The sequence below is a fragment of the Desmodus rotundus genome, chromosome 7 (genome assembly GCF_022682495.2).
Source record: "Desmodus rotundus isolate HL8 chromosome 7, HLdesRot8A.1, whole genome shotgun sequence".
NCBI classification, from domain to species: domain Eukaryota; kingdom Metazoa; phylum Chordata; class Mammalia; order Chiroptera; family Phyllostomidae; genus Desmodus; species Desmodus rotundus.
In genome coordinates, this window is record NC_071393.1 from 131,283,987 (window position 1) to 131,301,577 (window position 17,591).

Sequence of the window (17,591 nt, forward strand, 5' to 3'; positions counted from 1 at the left end):
CATGAGGAGTTACTCAAACACCCGGAAGACAGGTGCTCTGTCCAGCTTGCCGGGGCCTTCAGCGTGTGTTGAAGTCGAGAGCCCTCTCAAGCTGCTTTCTCCTCTGCTCACCACTTTCTCCAGCAAGTCACCAAGCATCTGCTGTGTGCACAGCATCTCTGGATGACCCCACCGCCTGGTGGTCAGGGCGTTGTCCCCCAGGTCGGGTGAGGAAATGGGCTTGGGTGGGCTCACAGGTGTGTCTATGGGGACAGAGCCTTAATTGGCCTCTGGCAGATCCCCGGCTCTCCTTGTCCCTTCAGCCCTGTGACAGACACCACATCTCTGATCGTTCCCAGTTAATCTGGTGGGGGGGGAGCCAAAAAAGACAAATGAATCTTTGGATCACCCCCTTCGTCTCTCTTCTCTTCCTTTCTTTCCTACCGGTTGCAAAAGCTGACTTTGCAACTATGGCCGCTCATCTGCATCTTTGTCGCGACCATCTGAGATACGGAGGGTCTTTCCCATCACAAAGGAGGCCTTCTCCTTGTAGAGGAAGTGCCTACTCCCCAGCTCCCTCCCTCAGGGACTCCTCTGGGCACCCCCTTGCCAGACTCCCCAGGGAACAGGCCCAGATTCCTCTTCCAAACTTTGCAGCTGAAACTGGACCAGGGTTTTAAACAGAGCATTGAAGCTTTTTCTTTGCTTCAGGGCCATCAAGCACCTCCTCTCTGTGGTGCGCTGGGCCTCCTCAGTCCTCGGAGGGTCCTTGCCTGTTCTTGGGAAGAACCAGCCTTGCTTCTGAGATGATTTCTCTTCAACAGGCAGGTTCCCTGTAGACTGAATTTTGCTCAGACGAGCCAGTGAGCATCTATTGAGTTACCTGCTGTGCGTAGAATACTCAGGATCAGAGGTGGCCACTCGGGTCCTTCCAGGCTGAATCAAAGGAGAGGGTGTTAGCCCATGGTCAGGCCACGGCTTTCATCACATAAAGAGAAAAATTTTTCATCAGATGCTTGTGAAACCTCCGGGAGGTAGATGAGGCCAGGATCGTCTTGTCGGTTTGAAAGTTCGGTAAGCTGAGACCAGAGAGGCTTTTAAGCAGCTGGGATTTGCAGCTGTGAGACAGGTGGCAGCTGTCCTCGACCTTGGCTGAGTCCCCAATGGTGGGTGGTTGTCCTCAGGGGTAAGAAGGGGCATCCCTGTTGTTGACACACCACCTGAAAAGGAACTAAGATTCTTCGTTAAAAGTCCTCTTGACCCACAGACCGGGACTGTTGGGTATTTTTGAGGAATAACAAACCTCACCTCCAGTCTCTCTTCGCTTGTCTGGCACTTGGCCGTTTGCATACTGGGACTCCATTCGGGTTGACGCTGAGTGGGTGTGCTCTCTGGCTGGGACCGAGCATGACACAGGGCTCTCTCCCTCCCGTGCACAGACAGGAGGCTTTGACGGGGCTTTCTGCACACAGACGGGGGGGAAGAGTCTTTCTCTGGCTTCTGACCCCGTTGGGCACGCGGAAATAAACACCTGCGTGGGCAGCTGCCCGTGTCCTGCGCGGGCTGGCACAGAGCCAGCTCTCCGAGATAGTGTGCAGCACAGACAGCGGAGACGGCGCGAGTTTGCTGCTGAGCAGGTCCTGATTCATGGTACCGGCCAGTGTCGGATAGAACTACCGTTTCTCTGGGCAGACTCCTTCCTGTCTGTCTGTCAGGATACATCTCAAGGGACATCTCCTCCTGGAAGCCTCCCAGAAGCTTCCTTGGACATTCCAGGGCATGCTCTGCCTTGTGTGATATCTGTCCTTTCTTCCTGCTTACACAGGTGTCCCTTTGGGGGAGGGGTGCAGCTTCATTGGTGGGAGGGAAGAGACTCTGGCTTGTTAAAAACATTCCCCTGCGCACCTTCAGGGAGAGTCTGCCGTCTTGTTATCGCCATTTGTTTTATGGAACAATTACCACTTAAAGTGATTTTGGCTCTTAGAGGAGGGGAGATTTAAGATGACCCAAAGGGACCCACGCAGGAGGTGAAGACACAGGCGAGCCGTTGCCCGTGCTGCCTTCGCTCCAGGGTGGGCAAGCTCGCTGATGCTCTGACGCTCTCTTCTGATTTTACTTCTTTTGTTCTAGTCCCCACTCCTCTTGCTTCCCCCTCCCTTTCATCTCCTCCTTCTTTCTCTTTCTCTTCCTCCAAAGCAGAGATCCCTTGGCTTTTCTCTTTGCCCCTCTGGCTTTCCCAGCCTTCCTGGTACATAATAAATGCTTGTTTAGCCAAAGAATGAGTGAACAGTTGAACAAACGAACTTCCCACCCATCACCCTAAGGCCCCAAGGCTTCACTCTGCTTGGTGAAAGGGAGCTTCATATGATCAGGAGGAGGATTGGAAGGAAGCTGGCTCACATGAGACACCCACTTGGTTCCACCACTGCTGTTAAATCACCCCAAAGAGGCTAGTGGATTAATTAATTTCTGACAACCTTTGCCAGCTGTTCCCTAAGGAGGAACTGGAAGACTCCCCATCGCTCTCTGTTTGCTCTACTGACACGCTGATGCGCAGAGGCGGAGACAGGAGCATCTCGTAGCTGAACCCCAGAGACTCAGTGATGCCTCCACCCACTGGAGCCGCGGAGGGTGAAGGATTGCCAGGTGCAGCCAGGGAGGGCAGTGCACTAGCAGCTAGTCTTGGCTGCTTCTCCTTTAGGTGCTTGGCCAGGCCCCTCTAAAACTAAGCGCTGACCCCTAACTGCTCACTGTGGACCACGAACACGCTGGGCACCACAGACACGCTGTGGAGGGCGTGTTCCCAGAGCCCGGGACCACCTCCATCTGGCATGCATTCCTCCACAATTGCTAATCCAAGGTGCCACACTCTGCTGAGACAGCACCTCTCCCGCTGTGTTGTGCCGAGTTGCTGTGGCAACGGTTTCAAAAGAGGTGAATTTGCTTGTTCCTATTAATTCTGTGATGTTCTGAGCCTTTCCAAAAATATCCTTCTTTTTCTGGGTCCTGTGTGGGTCTAGACATGTTTGGCCACAGAACACGGAACCACATCATCCACCATGTATGTAGGTATTGTGTCACATAACACAATGCACAGTAAGCAATTAAGCAAACATTTTTTAATTAAAAAGACGTTCTTACCATCCACTCTGTGAGTTGATGTGCTAGGCGCTGGGAAGTGAAAGAGAAATTAGATTCAGCTGGTGTCCCTAACAAGCTCGCCTCCTCTAAGGAAAACAATCAAGTGCACAGCTAACTGCGATCCCCTGTAATACAGTGTAACATAACACAGTGTGATGTCAGTGCACACCTAACTATATATGGTGTAACATGACTATGATATAATATAATGTAACATATACTATAGCATAATGTGAGTACACACCTAACTATAATGTAGTGTAATGTAACTAACTTAACAAGACAGTGTAAGTACACAGCTGGCTATAATATAATGTAATATAACTGTAATGTAGCATACATTACAGTTACATATTACAGTTTAATGTTAGTACATATCTAACTGCAATATGTAATGTAATATAACCAACATAACAAGGTAATATAAGTACATAGCTAATTATAATATAATGTAACATAACATCACATAATGTAATATGAGTACACAACTATAATGTTATAACATATAGAATAATGTAATGTTAGTACATAGTTAACTATAATGGAACATAATAGAAAGTAATGCAACAATACATAATGTAAATACAATGTCATTTTATAATATATAGTTATATAACAATTATATAGAATAATTGTAAGTATATATAATAATTATATATAACATGTAATTGTAACTACATATAATAATATATACAATAATACAATGTAGTGTAACAATGTAGTAATTTTGTCAACTGTGGGAACAGATCAGTGTGGGACCCAGTGGAGAAAGCCATTGATTCACCGAGAGTGACAATTCGGGTTAGGAGTTGGCAAACCTGGAATTTGATTTCAGATCAGTTACTCATGCGCTGTGTGAGCTCAGGGAAATGACTTTCCCTCTCTGAGCCCCCAGTCACCCACCTCACGCTGAGCTGGGGTGAGGGTGAGGCAACACCACGAAGTTACAGCTCCCAGTCCAGAGCTGCCCTTCATTGGGAGTCCCTGCTCACCCCCGCTCAGCCGCCTCGGGAAAGGACATGAGCACAGATGGAGGACCCACAGGTGGTCAGGGGGCAGGAGTGCCTGCAACAAAGTCAGCAGCGTGAGCAGCAAGGGGGCTTCAGGAAAACGCCTGCACATCATTTCAGGTCAGGGGCGAAGCCAGGGTGGCCAGTGCAGGAATCGGATCTGGCCCATCCCTACCCCTGGGCACTGGGCAGCCGCCCTCTGAGAGTCGCTGCAGAACGAGACTGATGTCATCGTGGTTCAGAGTTACCAAGGGTGGCACTGAAATAAACACAGATGTTGCTCTAGAAGTTCTCAGTGTACGCTCCGCACCGGTCACTGTGTCATTGTGGCTTGTCACATGGCGGGTGCTGCAGGTGTGACCTCTGCCTTCCCCTCTTTGAGGGAACGAAGAGTCTCCTGTCTTTGTCCAGCACGGCGTCAGACACAGGGGTGCCCCTTACAGCGGGTGTGAGCGTTGTGGGGTCTGTCGCCTGTCAACACGCATGTGATGGTACCACCTCGTGGGCTCGTTCAGGATAAAACACACTCCTACCCATAAAGCACCCGGCCCGTACCTGGCAGAGAGCCTCTCTCAATAAATACTAGCTTTGGTCTTTATTTCATACACCTCATTTAACTGAAAATTCTTCATGTAAACATTAGCCAACAAGAGTGACAGGCACCGACACCAGGCAACAAATATCGCCGTTACCTACCGCCCACATGGAAGAAAACACAGATAGGTGGGGGGCTGTCTGTGGTGTCAAATTTGGGGAAAGGGCAGAACTGATTTTTTCCTTGGGTCTTTCAACAAAATAGCCTAGTTTGGAGGCCAGTTCTCTTCAGGACATCATCCCACAGTGTCCTGGGGCCGCTGGATGACTGAGTGAGAAGGCCTGCGGCACTTGGGGTCCAGAAGCCCCTGGACGCCATCCCCAGACGTGTGATGTCCACGCGAATGATGCCCGAAAACCTGGAGCCAGCTGAGACTCCAGACCAGCCAGCACTGACTCGAGCAATGAGCATTGACAGGAGGAGGACGCAGAGCCCGCCCGCTGACAAATGGGGCGGAAGCGGGTCTGTCTGGGGCTCTTTGTTTCCGCCTCCATCAGAACCAGCACGCGTGTGGGGTCAGGAGCACCCGCTGGGCTGCACGGTGGGCAGAACACACGTCTGCTGGCAAAAGCCTATGAGCATCAGGCTTCTGTAGAAGGTCTCTGCTCCCCGGTACCTCGTGGCCTTCACACAGCACGTGTGCCGCGTGCCGAGCGCTGGGATACAGTGGAAACGGTCGGTTCTGTTACAATAACCCTGGAGTGTTGCCACGAACCCCGTGCTCTGGCAGTTTGAATTCAGGCTCTGGGACTTGGAAATGCTGAGCCCCGGTTTGACCACCTGAAAGACAGAGAAATACCACCTCCTTTAGAGGCACCTTGACTAACTAGGGCAGGTGTGGCATGGACATGAAGCAGGTGACGTGAGAGGGCCACGCGGAGCTGGGGCAGCCGGCCTGAGCAGGCGGGCCAGCGTTTGAAGACCTCGGCCTCGAAGGCCCTGGGCTCAGAGCCTGGCATCTGACTGCGACCTTCGTGGACCACTCGTGCGAGGGAGCTGAAGGCAATGGATGGTTTTGCTCTGAGCTCCAGGAGATGCTGCCTTTCTCTGAGACCTTTTAGGACTTAAATGTGTTTTGTTTCAGAGGGGATGGCTCTTGCTTTATTGGTGGGGGGGCCCTTCTTCCCAGCACAAGCCTGCCAACCTTTTTTTTTACAAGCTGGAAGTCTATGGGGGGCCCTCGGCATAAACCCCTCCTTAAGGAGAAGTCGTCAAACCTGTGCTTGTCAGCATTTCTTCCAGCACTTCCCAAAGGTCTCACCCCAGGAAATTAAGGGAGCAAGATATCTTCCTGCTTCCACTTAACATTCCACACCCTGGAGCCTGCTCTCAGAACAGGACTTACCTCGTGTATGGAGCCGGGTGGCTTTGCTGAAATGCCCCGCCCCCACCCCGGCCCTCCACACCTGTAGCCAGAGCTGGGCCGACAGCCCCTGGGCCACGCACCCTTTGGCCAAAGAGGGTTTTCACTGTGGAGAACTGGTATTAGTCTTCCTTGCATTTTTGGTAGAATTCACCAGTGAGAGCATTTGGAGATTTCTTTTCTCAGGATCTTTCTGCCTCAGTTCTGCACACTGTGGTCCCACCGTCAGCTCCGACAGGAAAGCCCTGGCCAGTCCGTTCAGGCCTCTGCTACACCCCCACCTCTGGGGCTGTGTCTGGGCGGGGGCGGGGTTCATGTCTTGGTTCCATGCTCAGTGTCTTCGCCGTGTGTCTTCCGGTCGCTTCCATGCACACCCAGCTTGGAGCGAGACCAGATTCTGTGCAGAGTCCTGCACAGAAGCGGGGGTCCCCTTTGCCAGCTTCCCCCCCTCCCAGGACACTCTGGCTCCCAGGGGCCTTCTCTCCTAACCCTCAGGCTAGAAATTAGGTGTTCCTGTCGACTTTATTATCCTGTGCTGTCTGGCACACGGCTCTGCACTGCCACGTGCCAGCTGGCAAAGCAGGAGGGAAAAAAGAAAGAAAAGACAAGGGAGCCGCCCCCCCCTTACTCTTCCAACCATGGGACGCTTTTCCCGTTCCTGGTCCTCTGGCCAGAGAGAAGCATTAGGGTTCAGGTTCGGGTTCCCGGGCCCCTGCTGCCACTGTTTCTGCCATAGAAGCACAGCTCAGTGACTGAGGCTGGCCTGGGAGCGGGGCCATAGAGAGAAAAGAGAAAAAGGAAAAAAATTGGGGGTTCCCCCACCCTCTCCAGCCCCAGAAGCCTCTCAGCCCTCCATCTTTCTCCGAGGGTGTTTGCAGTGGGAGCGGGGAGATGAGGAGGGAAAGCCCAGCACTCTCGATGGCCTGTCCTGCTCAAGGTTTCTCCTCCCTCCAGCCCAGCTGCTACCCACCGTCCGCAGGGCGGAGCCTCGGAGCCTTGACCGCAGTGCCCAGAGCTCCTCGCTGTACTCATAGTGGGCCTGCTCAGTCTTGGCAGGCGGCAAGAGCCTTTTGTTGTATTTTAACTTTTCCCAAAGGATCCCCTGGGTCCTGGCTGAAACCGTCATTGTGTAGACAGGAAGCAGACCCAGCAGTGGCCCGTCCAGCAGGCTCAGCAATGCCTGCAGCCAGGGCTGCGCGTCCTCTGGAGGGGCCCTGCCCCTTCTGGGTCCCCTCCAGGCCTCCCAGGATCCGAGCCACTTGGTGAGGTTGCATGGGCGGGAGACGACAGCTCAGGGTGCCTTTGCCTCCCCGCTGCTCCCGGTGAGGGTCTTCGGTCCTCACCTTCAGGGCACGTTGGCAGGAAATCACCTTTATCTCTGTTCACCTTCCCTGGGCCTTCTGTTTCTATGCTCGTGCTCCCAACGGAATTCACTTAACCCTAACGAGATCCACAAGAGGGAAAGGGAGAAAACCAAAGCTCTCCTCTAGGGCGAGGCCATGAGGGGGCAGCAGGCTGGCCGGCCCTCATCCCTGTGTGCCTGGGGCCCACCCCGCGATGACAGCGAGTGTGGCCCTTACAGTCGCGGCTCACGAGCGCTGAGTACTGCAGCCAGCGCTGGGCCTCAGCCTCGGGAGCACGTTCCACCCCCACAGCACCTGAAGGGTGATCCCCAGTATTACACTCCTTTTACAAATAGGGAAACTGGGGCCCAGAGGGGGTCAGTCACTTTCCCTTGTCATTCAGCCAGAAGGAAACAGCACGAAGCCCAGCCTCATGCCTGGCTCTTTGGCCCAAGGAATCAACCCCAACGCTCCCTGCTTTATGTGTGAGACCCCCATTTTTTGTTCTTATCTCCGTTAAAGTGCATGTAATGCTATTGTAGGATGGTGTTTGAGTCCGTATTCCTTTTCAATGTGGAGCCCTTCAAGGTCAGAGGTCATGGGTGACCCCCGGCATCCCCACGATCTGTGTGGCACCTTCCGGAGCGGACTGGGCCTTCAGACTTTGTTGGATGAAGCAGGAATGGAAAGATGGCACCTGAGTCTATCCGCCTTTGTATCTGGATCACGGAGCGCCTGTGAAAACGTAGTGATAAGAGGAATTCTCTCATGATGTTTGTGGGCTGGCTGAAGGCAGCCCTGGAATTTTCCGATGAACTAGGTCACTCGGGGAGCCTGGGCCACAGATGGCGCTGCGACCAGACAAAACTGGGGGCGTGGCCCCTTGGACAAACTGCAGCTATCTCTCAGATTGGCCGCACATAGAGTCGCCAGATTTAGCCAATAAAAATACAGGACACCCAGTTAAACTTGAAGGAAGGTCAGATCATTCTTTAGGAAAAGTATAAGTTTTTACTATAGTTATGTCCAATGCAATATTTGGAATGTACTTACACTAAAAAAATTGTTCTGTTGTTTATCTGAAATTCAGATTTAACCGGGTGCGCTGGTTTTTCTCTGTGGATTGTGTCTGACAGTCCTCTCCACCCAGCTCCCACCTCCGGGCTGTCTGCACCTGACTGCCGCCTTGTTGGTGTCTGGCAAGGACTTCTGAGCACTGGGCTTGACCTTGGCCATCACTCCCCAGTGAGTGGGGCTCAGAGAGGGAGGCAGGGCTCCAGTGGAGCCAGAACCCTGGCCCTACTTGACCTTGGCCCCAAGGAGACGAGGGAACAATTCAAATGTTCTCACTCATGCACAAACGTAACTTTACAATCCACAGCCCAGGAGCACAGATTTTACCCTAGTTGTGGCCAGGCTGCCACAGTGCCAGGGAGGGCCTTGGGGACGGCCTCTGAAGGGCGGAGTGGACACCAGGGTATGACCTGCAAGCCGGTCTCACGGAGCCTCCACCAACAAAAGCCCATTCTCTCTGGCCTCCCGCCTCTGAAGGGCGGGCATTATTCGGGGAAGTGCCTGAGCCACGTCTGGTTACTGTGCTTTGAAGATTTCCTTCTGAAAGGCTTTTCTGTCCCTTGCTCAGGGCAGGCCCAGCTTGGGGGAAATTTCTGTAACCTCTGTCTTCTCAACAGGAGCAGATGGGGACCAGGAGGCTGCCACCTTTCCCGGAGCAGCTCTGCTATGGGGGGCAGGGTGGGGACAGCGTGGCCCCCAGGCACCCCAGTGTCCATGACCGCCGTGCACTCCTGGAGCCCCTCCACACAGCGTTCGGCCACCACAGGCCACGTAGTGACCCTGACGCTGAGGGACGGGACCCTGCGTGCTGGGGCCACATCCTGGCTTCAGGGAAGAGCCAGTCCCACTGGGGTGACCCTAATCATCTTCTGTGGTGCACCCTAGTGTTCAAAGCCTGCTCTTTTGGTTATAAAGTTTAAAAATGCCAAAAAGCAACAGACATTCATAAGCCCACTGACCAGAATAGATCTTTTAAAAAGATATATTTCATTGTGTTCGCTTATCTTTTCATATAATAAACAATTACAAAGTTAGTCTCCGTGGTCCCCACGTCCCCCTTTCTCAGGGGCAGCTGCTGCCGTGGGCCTGGCTTATCTATTCACAATCCGTGGCTGTACTTTACTTACGCATGTGTGGTTCCATGTGTAACATGTAGTATTATCGTGTAGGCGTGTTTTTAATGTCGGGGATGGTAGCTGGGTTTATTTTGTGACTTGCCTTTCCCCCCAGAAAGCGCTGTTCACATAGTGAGACTGCCGTCAGCCACGAGGCAGTTGAGGTTCATTTCCCCACTTTCAGATGAGGAACCTGAGCCTCAGAGAGGTTAGCAAGTGGCCCTAGGACACACAGCAAGGACACGCTGGCTCTGGGGCCAAATCTCATCCTGCCTGCAGCATTGTTGGCTGATGGTCCTAGAATTTGTTTAATTCACCAAACAGTTTTTGAGCATCCATGCCATTCTAGGCCCTGGGGGTACGGGGGGAAAGGGAAGGTCCCCGCTTTCCTGGAAGTTGTAGTCAGGAAGCACAGTCTATAGAGATGACCCTGACCTTGACTTTTGGCCATGGGTCCACTATGTGCTGGTGTCCCCTCTTCAACAAGCCAACAAGTGTTCTTCTGATCATGACAGCATCTGATGGGGCAGCGAGACCCCCGCCCCTGCCCCCTTCCCCACCCCGTGCCATGCTGAGTGTGTCTAACTCAGCAATAGGGAACCTGCCGTCTTGTCCTGTGCCCCTCTCTTCTGCATGGTGGCCTTTCCAGGGTTTGATACTAGGGGTTGTGTCCCCAAATCTACTCCATTCTCAGGGGCCAGTGACTGCACCTGCCCTCTGGTGTGATATGCCCAGTTATCACCTGGACGACATCCCCAAAAGTGGCCTAAAAGTAGATGGGACCCTCTTCTAGATGTTTCTCTCACAACCTGTTCCCGAGGTGACTTCAGCCCTTGTTCTCTCAGTCTGGCCATGAGTCGGTTCCTGCTCTCCGATTCCCCATGTCCACTGATGGCACCCAGGCTGGCCTTTCGGTCCGTCTTCTCTTCACGTGGCTGAGGGGGCTGTGGGGGCCGGACTCTGTCCTGCGGCTGGGCCCTGTGCTCCAGCAGCTCTGCAGTGTTCACGCCGTGGGCCCAGGGGTCCGCGTCCGGGAGTCTGCCTGATAAATAACAATGCTTGTGCAATTGTGTGCATACACCCGCACGCAGGTGTGGGTTGTTTATGTGTGCATTATTTACAATAGGAAAAACCGAGATTCCTAAATCTCCAGTTCTAGGGGGATAGTTAGACTGTAGCTTGTGTTTATGGAAGAATATTATACAACTATCAGAATGGTGTTTTGATGCACTTTTTATACAGGAATATAAACTCACATCTTTAAATGTGTCTTCCTCTCTCTCTCTCTCTCTCTCTCACAGATAAGAGATTTGGAAGAAAAATACCAAAATGTTAGCAGCAATTATCCCCAAATGGTGGAGTTGTGATTCTCGTTTTTCTCTTTATCTTCTTTTCTACGTTCTTGGTGTTCTAAGCGGAGCATACAGTACTTAGTACATATAGTACTGAGGCATTTTGCAGCCACACTGCATTGGAGGGGCCAGGCCTGCTGCCGGCCAGCTGGCAGCGGAGCTGCTGGGGCCTGGGCACTTCCCTCTGCAAAACGGAAGTGTCTGCCTCCAAAGGGTTTATGGATACTAACTTTGAGAGATTAAAATATGCACTGGCAATTATAAAGGCAATTACACATACTGTGTCTTTGCGTGGAATGGCTTGACCGGCCCCTGTGCCTATGGGGGGCACTTCTCCCCAGGCCCGGTGGCCCCGTTAACTCTCCCTCTCCTCGTTCACAGCTGCCCATGATGGGAGGAGCCTTCATGGACTCGCCCAACGAGGACTTCGGCGCGGAGTACTCCCTCTTCAACTCCTCCACCAACATCCACGCGGCCTCCAGCGGCCAGGGCCAGCTGGAGGAGCCTCCGCGGTCCTCCAACGACGCCGTCTTGCTCTGGATCGCCATCATAGCCACGCTGGGGAACATCGTGGTGGTGGGGGTGGTGTATGCATTCACCTTCTGAGGGGCACCCGCCCTGCCGGGCGGCGGGCGCGGCTCGGGCCAGCTCGCCGCCGCTGCGGGCCTCCGGCTGCGCCCACGTTCCAGAACCAGGAGGTCCGGCCGCACGCACGGCCTCTCCGTGGGTGGCAGCATGCGTCTGGGATTTCCCCGAGCAGCCCTGATTTTCACTTTCCACGCTGTGGTCCAGCCGATCGCGAAAACATGGCAATGTGAGCTCCCAGCCCCACAGCCCTGGCAGGCAAGGCCTTCGAGGAGCAGCGTGGGGAATTCTTAAAACTGCTGTCCAAGAACAAGAGACCTGAGGGATCGGCCAGCCAGGGTCAAAGTGCAGACACGGTCCGGCAAGCGCTTGCTGGCAGGGAATAATCACTTCCGTATCTTGTTTCCATGCAGACGTAGCATGTCCAGTGTGTGGGGTGCGGGCTGGAGCCCCTCAGAACTGAGCGTTCCCGCCCCTGTCTCGGCCCCCGGGCATGTTGGTGGGGGTCCCTGAAGGGCTATCGAACAGTCCTCATCCTACTTCCGAGTGGCACCCTTGTCACCAGACACCTTCTGAGACCCCAAAGCATCAGGAAACCCAGGGATGGGGAGACGAGAGGTGACGTGGTGGGACTTTGGGGTGGCGGTTTTCCTCAGCTGGATGGACTTTTGCTTCTTTTTAACAAGCGGAAAAGCCACCTTTGAAAATGAGAACTGCCAGTCAATTCGCTCTTCGGGCCACACACGTGAAGACGCCCTTGGTTCCCTGAGAAACCAGGCTCTTCGAGATGAATGAGGCCTTGTCCACCTGGCCTTGGGTAGATGGGCGGGAGAGGGGTGTGGTCTGGGGGCAGGTCCATGGGGGGGGGGGGGCCAGATCTGGAAGGACACTTCCTGACTCCACTCAGGGCCCTCTCTGAGCAGCGTTCTCCCTCCCCAGCTGCCCTCGGGGCAGTGCCCAGGGGGTCTGGAACTGCGTGCAGGGTGGGCGGGGCGGTCGGACACCCACTCTGTGAACTCGGTTTGGCTGCCGTGTGGTCTGTTGCAGGTGTGAAGGTACCTGCCCAAGTCTGTTCCCGACATTCTTAGAAGTCAGTGGCTGGGGGCCTGGCAAACAAGGAGCCCACCCCCCATGAAGACGGGAGCATGATGGGACATGCCAGGGGAGCAGTAGAAAAAGGGCTTGTTTTTCTTCTGACCTTAGGGAGGGTCACTATGTAGGATGCCCTTCTGGAGGGGGACAGAGTGGGAGTGGGGGGGCTTTCTCCCCTGTGGGCCAGGTAGCTGTCTCCCTGCTCTCTCCCTGCACTGTACGAGACAGGGCACAAGCTCCCCCTCTGTAGTCGAGAAACTAGAAAGGCTGGTTAGGAAGCCCTTGTGCTTGCTTGGGCACAGTCGTGGAACGGGCTGCATTGCTTACTGTGGGAGATGAGTGTTCTTGTCAACAGGCAAAGGGACATCATCATTGTCCAGAGGCAGCCGCTCGCCCCTGGGAGGTTGGCCCTGAGCTGCCGCGATAACAGGGTTACCAGCCCCTCCTCCAGACAGCGCCGGCAGATGGCCACAAGCTTTTATTAGTCACATCTGTCATTGCAGCCACGCAGCCACCACAAATGCTTCTGCTCAAGGGGAGGTCAGGAGTGCAGGGGACTGGTGTGACATTGCAGAGAAGGAGAAGGGACATGGGACCTGCTGCCTGGACTCCTTGTGGAATCACTGAGGTGGCCCTGCTCTCTGCAGGACCGGCCTGGACACTGGGCTGGCCAGCCAGCCATTGAGTGCCCATCGTCCCAGCACACTCCGCTCCGTCAAGCCCCCATGTCTGCCATGAGCAAAGTCTTCTTAGAGAGCCCAAGCAGGGAGGCCAGAGCCAGGCTGGGGAGGCAGCACAATGCTTGGAGGTCTCTCCAGCCCACCTGCCCTGATTCTTCATCTTCTGACACCTGCGGCCCTGGACCAGGCAGGTGGCAGCTCCCTGTCCTCCAAATGGCCTGTTAAGGTGGCATTGGACAGGGAGCTCTGTGGGGAGGAGAGAAAGGGTGGTGGACTCCAGCCTCCCAGGCAGCCCTGGGAGCCAGCGTTCCCTGGGCATGGCGGTCTCCTTCGTGAAGGTTGTCTTCCCCAGACATAAGCGCCTTCATCTCTCTTCAGTGTCAAGGCCAAGGAGAGTCAGGAGTTTTAGGGACCCTCTTGTCCAAACTTGGCATCGCACAGATGACAGCGACGTACCCAGGGCTATTGCATCTCGACCTCCCGTGGTTTCCTTACTGATTTTTCCCACCATTTCTCAGATAACAATGGCGACAGACGTGTGTGATAAAGTCCTAGCCAGAGTGTTCTGCGCCGTCCCTCCTGTCTGAGTTGGGGTTCTGTCTTGAATCTTGGGTGGAAGACAGAAAGATGCGGCACCGTTGTTTGAGACGTGTGTCCAGGCTCCGTGCCAGACCGGCGTGCACGTACTTAATGCTGACGGTTACCTTACAGCGTCATCGCTCCAGCCCACAGACAAGCAACCGGAGGCTCAACCAGAGTGACTTGCCCCAGGCTACACAGCGTGAAAGTGGTGAGCTGGGATGGGAGCCTGGACCGTCCAGCTCCAAGGCCGGGCTCTTTCTGCAACACCATGCTGCCTTTGGTGGCTGGGTGGCGCCTCTTGGCCACCTTTACACCAGTCCCTGAGTCTCCAGAGGTCCTCTTCCAAGGTCCCACATCGTGGCGTGGCCTGGGCCAGCTCTGGCTTCCACAGGTCGAAGTCTCCGGCTGTGCTTGGAATGGGGCATGCTCCTCCCCCGGCCGATGCTCCCTCTCTGCCTGGGCTTCGGGGTGGTGGGGGTCTCTGTAGCCTTTCCCCTTCTTTAAGGCTGAGCATAGTTCACTTTGTACACCAGAGGAGCCCCCAGAGACCAGCTTTCTGAGGACGTATGCAGAGGGGAGCCCCACAGGGGGGCCCTGAGCAGTGAGGCACATGCAGCTGGAATTGCTGAGGAGGGCCGTGGGACAGTTGGAGTTGCAGGTTGGCTCCGGCCAAGGCTCAGGCTTCCTGCTGAACCTCAGAGCTGCCCAGAGCTGGGGACAGGAGTCAGGGGAGGGGACCGGTGCTCCTCTCTCAGAACCTAGCCAGCCTGGGGCTCCCGTTCTGGCTTCTCCCGGGTGGGGTGGTCCCAGCACCCACCTTGACTTGAGAAGCCAGCACTGAGAAGGAGCGGCTGGACCCTTCTGTGGCTGCTCCTCCAAGAAGGGGTCCTACATTTTCTGGAATGTTCTCTGTGCACACTTTGACTCCCCTTCCCTTTTGCAAGCTGTAGGTGTCCCATGCCAGTGTTTGTTTGCACGAGGGGCACATTTTGCTACACAGAGCAACACCTGCTTTGCCAGGTCAGGTCCTGTCACTGGAGCTTGATGGGGAGGCCAGAGGACCCTTTAGCCTGGCGTGTCCTAAGGGGATGCCACCTCCTGCTGGAGCCTGGGCAAGGGGACCACTCTGCCAGCTTTTGCTCTGTCATGGCTGCCCCTCCTCGTTCCCATGAGATCCAGGTCAAGAGGTAAATGAGGCTCCCCTGACCCTCTCTGCCCCCTCAGAGAGACGATTATTTCCTCTTTCAGGCCTTCTCCAGGATCCGGGGAGGGCCGGCTGGTGGCACTTGCCTGGAGCAACAACAGGCCGTGTTCCAGCCGTCTAAGTGGGAGGCTTGGACACCTGCCAGGCCACCAACATATGCCAACCCCTCCCTGGAGACCAGAGAGGCTGGCCATCGGCGCCCTCGCCGACTCCTGGCTCATGATGATGCCATTAATGGTCATTCTTCCTGCTGTCGTGCACCCTGCTCCTTCCCTGTGCAGAGGGCAGTTGGCACCTCATTTACTCCTCAGACGGCCCCCCCCACCCCCTGGGCAGGAGTGAGGGTGCGGGGGAGGGCTCATTTATTGTCACTGCTGCACTTCTCTGTGGAGAACCTGTGGCCAGGCTCTGTGCCCCAGAACCCACAGCTAAGGAGCCGTGACTGGGCTCCACCTCCTCGGCTGTACAGGCTGCATAGTCGCCTGACATCTCCCTGCCTCCACCGCCCCCCAGCAGATGAGCCCTCTGGACTTGTCTGTACCAGGACGGGCCTCTGAGGCTGGCGGCTGTGAACTTGGGAAGGGCTGGACAGCAGTGAGCACGTGTTTATCGGTCCCGGAGCTGTGAGCGGCCTTAGAGAGCTGCTCAGCAGGACCCTTCAGGCTGGGGAGGGCAGCTGGGGCCACACAGCAAATTAGTGGAGAGCCGAGGAGGCTCCGGATGCCTGGCCCAGGGCGCCACCTCCCCGAGTGCAGGGCATTCAACGGGGAGGAAGGGGTGGCCCTGGGTTACCAGCCCTAGCTCTGGGACAGGCATCATGTTCTCTGCCACCTGTCACCTGGCCCCTTTGCCACGCCCTGGCAAAATCCCTTTGTCCCCAGAACAAGTGGGTTGGGCTGCTATGACTTGTAACTCGGGCCAAACAGAGCAGCAGGAGCTTGACCACCCTGTGTTTGCCCCACCCACCTCTCTGGCCCTGCCCGCCCCACGGCCCCTGACCTGGGTCATTCAGTGAGAGGGATGCAGGAGAGGATGGGTGAACTGAGCCCCGAGACCCCAGAGGACCGAGTCTATGATCTCCAAGCAGAAAAAGAAGCCAGTCTGAGAAACTCAGGTAGCCAGAATTAAGCAGAGGCCAGATGGTCTCAATGAGGCAATTCTGAGATTCAACCTTCAGCGTGTCCTTTCCCTGTAGGGGTGGGGTCCAGGATGGGGTGGGGAGGCAGGGGCCAAAACAGTGCAAACCCTAGTGATTGGAGAGAGCAAGGATTGGCCCAGAGTGAGAGACGCTAGCCAGCAGGAGCATAGCGGAGTGGTCGAAGGCACACGAAATCCACTGCATACATTTTGGAATGTAAGTCTGATCAAGACACAATAAAGGCAGAGAAAGCCCTCGGACAGCTGGACAGGTGGCCGGCGGTCCGGGGTGTGCTGTGCACGGTGCCGATGTGCACCTGCCCTGACCACAGCCCCTCCGTGGGGGAATCAGACCCTCGTTCCTCACTTCACCAAGCACCCCCTGTGCCTGAGCAGCAGCCAGTGGCGTCTGTCTGATTTGCCATCTTCTCCCCAGCATCGTTATCAGAGAGTCACTGCATGCACCGCACAAAGCATTGTCCCACCAAACCAGATGCTTCTGACCAGGGCTCAGGGCACTGGCAGGTGGGGGGCCGCCAGCCTTTTACACGTGAGGAAACTGAGTCTCCGAGAGGTCTAGGGGGGGGTTGTCAGGTCAGGCTGGCCAGCAGGAGAGCATCCAGGACATCTGTCTCCAAAATGTCTGAACCACTGGGCCACTGCTTCTCAACGGGGGACAATGTTGTCCCCCAGGGGCCCTCTGGCAAAGTCTGGAGACAATCTGATTTTCCCAACTTGCAGGGGAGGGGGCGTTTCTACCAGGCGATCGAAGCCAGCGATCCACAAAGAACCCCCACCACAAAGAATTCCCTGGCCCCAAACGCCAGCAGTGCCGAGGGCGGGAAACCCAGCCCCAGACCACACTATCTCTGATTCCAAAGCGGTGGTATCTCCCAAAGGTCCGCTTTCCCCAGCTGCGAGTCATTGAGTAAATCAGAGCTCTTCAGAGCAAGCAGCCACGTGGCTGCGGCCTCGAGCTCAGACAGGGTAGCGGAGGGCAGTGGTCTGGAACCCGGACGTTGTTGAAATACTCGGGACTCACTGTTTCCCTGTGATTCTTCATTTCCACAGCCTTCGACTTTCATGGGGAGTCTCAGCCTGGATGGAGGAAACCCCGCCCTGGATGGTGGGTGGGTGGGGCTGAACTTGTCCCAGTAACTTCGCATCTCTGGGACCTTGAGGGACCTGGCCTCCTGCCAATGCCTCTGAGAAGCACGGTTTGGGGAAAAGCCTAGGAGGGGTGGGCATGGGGGCCGCTGGACAGCCTTGGAGAAACCCACATCCCTCCAGCTTCTAACTGTTGCCCTGCCCCCGCCCTACCCCCCCCCCCGTTGAATGC

General features: G+C 55.3%; 1 protein-coding gene across 1 annotated transcript in view; it reads left to right on the forward strand.

The window, feature by feature from the left end:
* C7H14orf132 (chromosome 7 C14orf132 homolog) overlaps window positions 1-12,395 on the forward strand; it is a 29,993-nt gene extending 17,598 nt beyond the window's left edge. Inside the window, exon 2 of the mRNA XM_024568224.3 lies at window positions 11,354-12,395. Coding sequence (XP_024423992.2) covers window positions 11,354-11,578 — 225 coding nt within the window. The 3' untranslated portion in view covers window positions 11,579-12,395. The remainder of the gene's footprint in view (window positions 1-11,353) is intronic.
* Window positions 12,396-17,591: the final 5,196 nt, after the last annotated feature.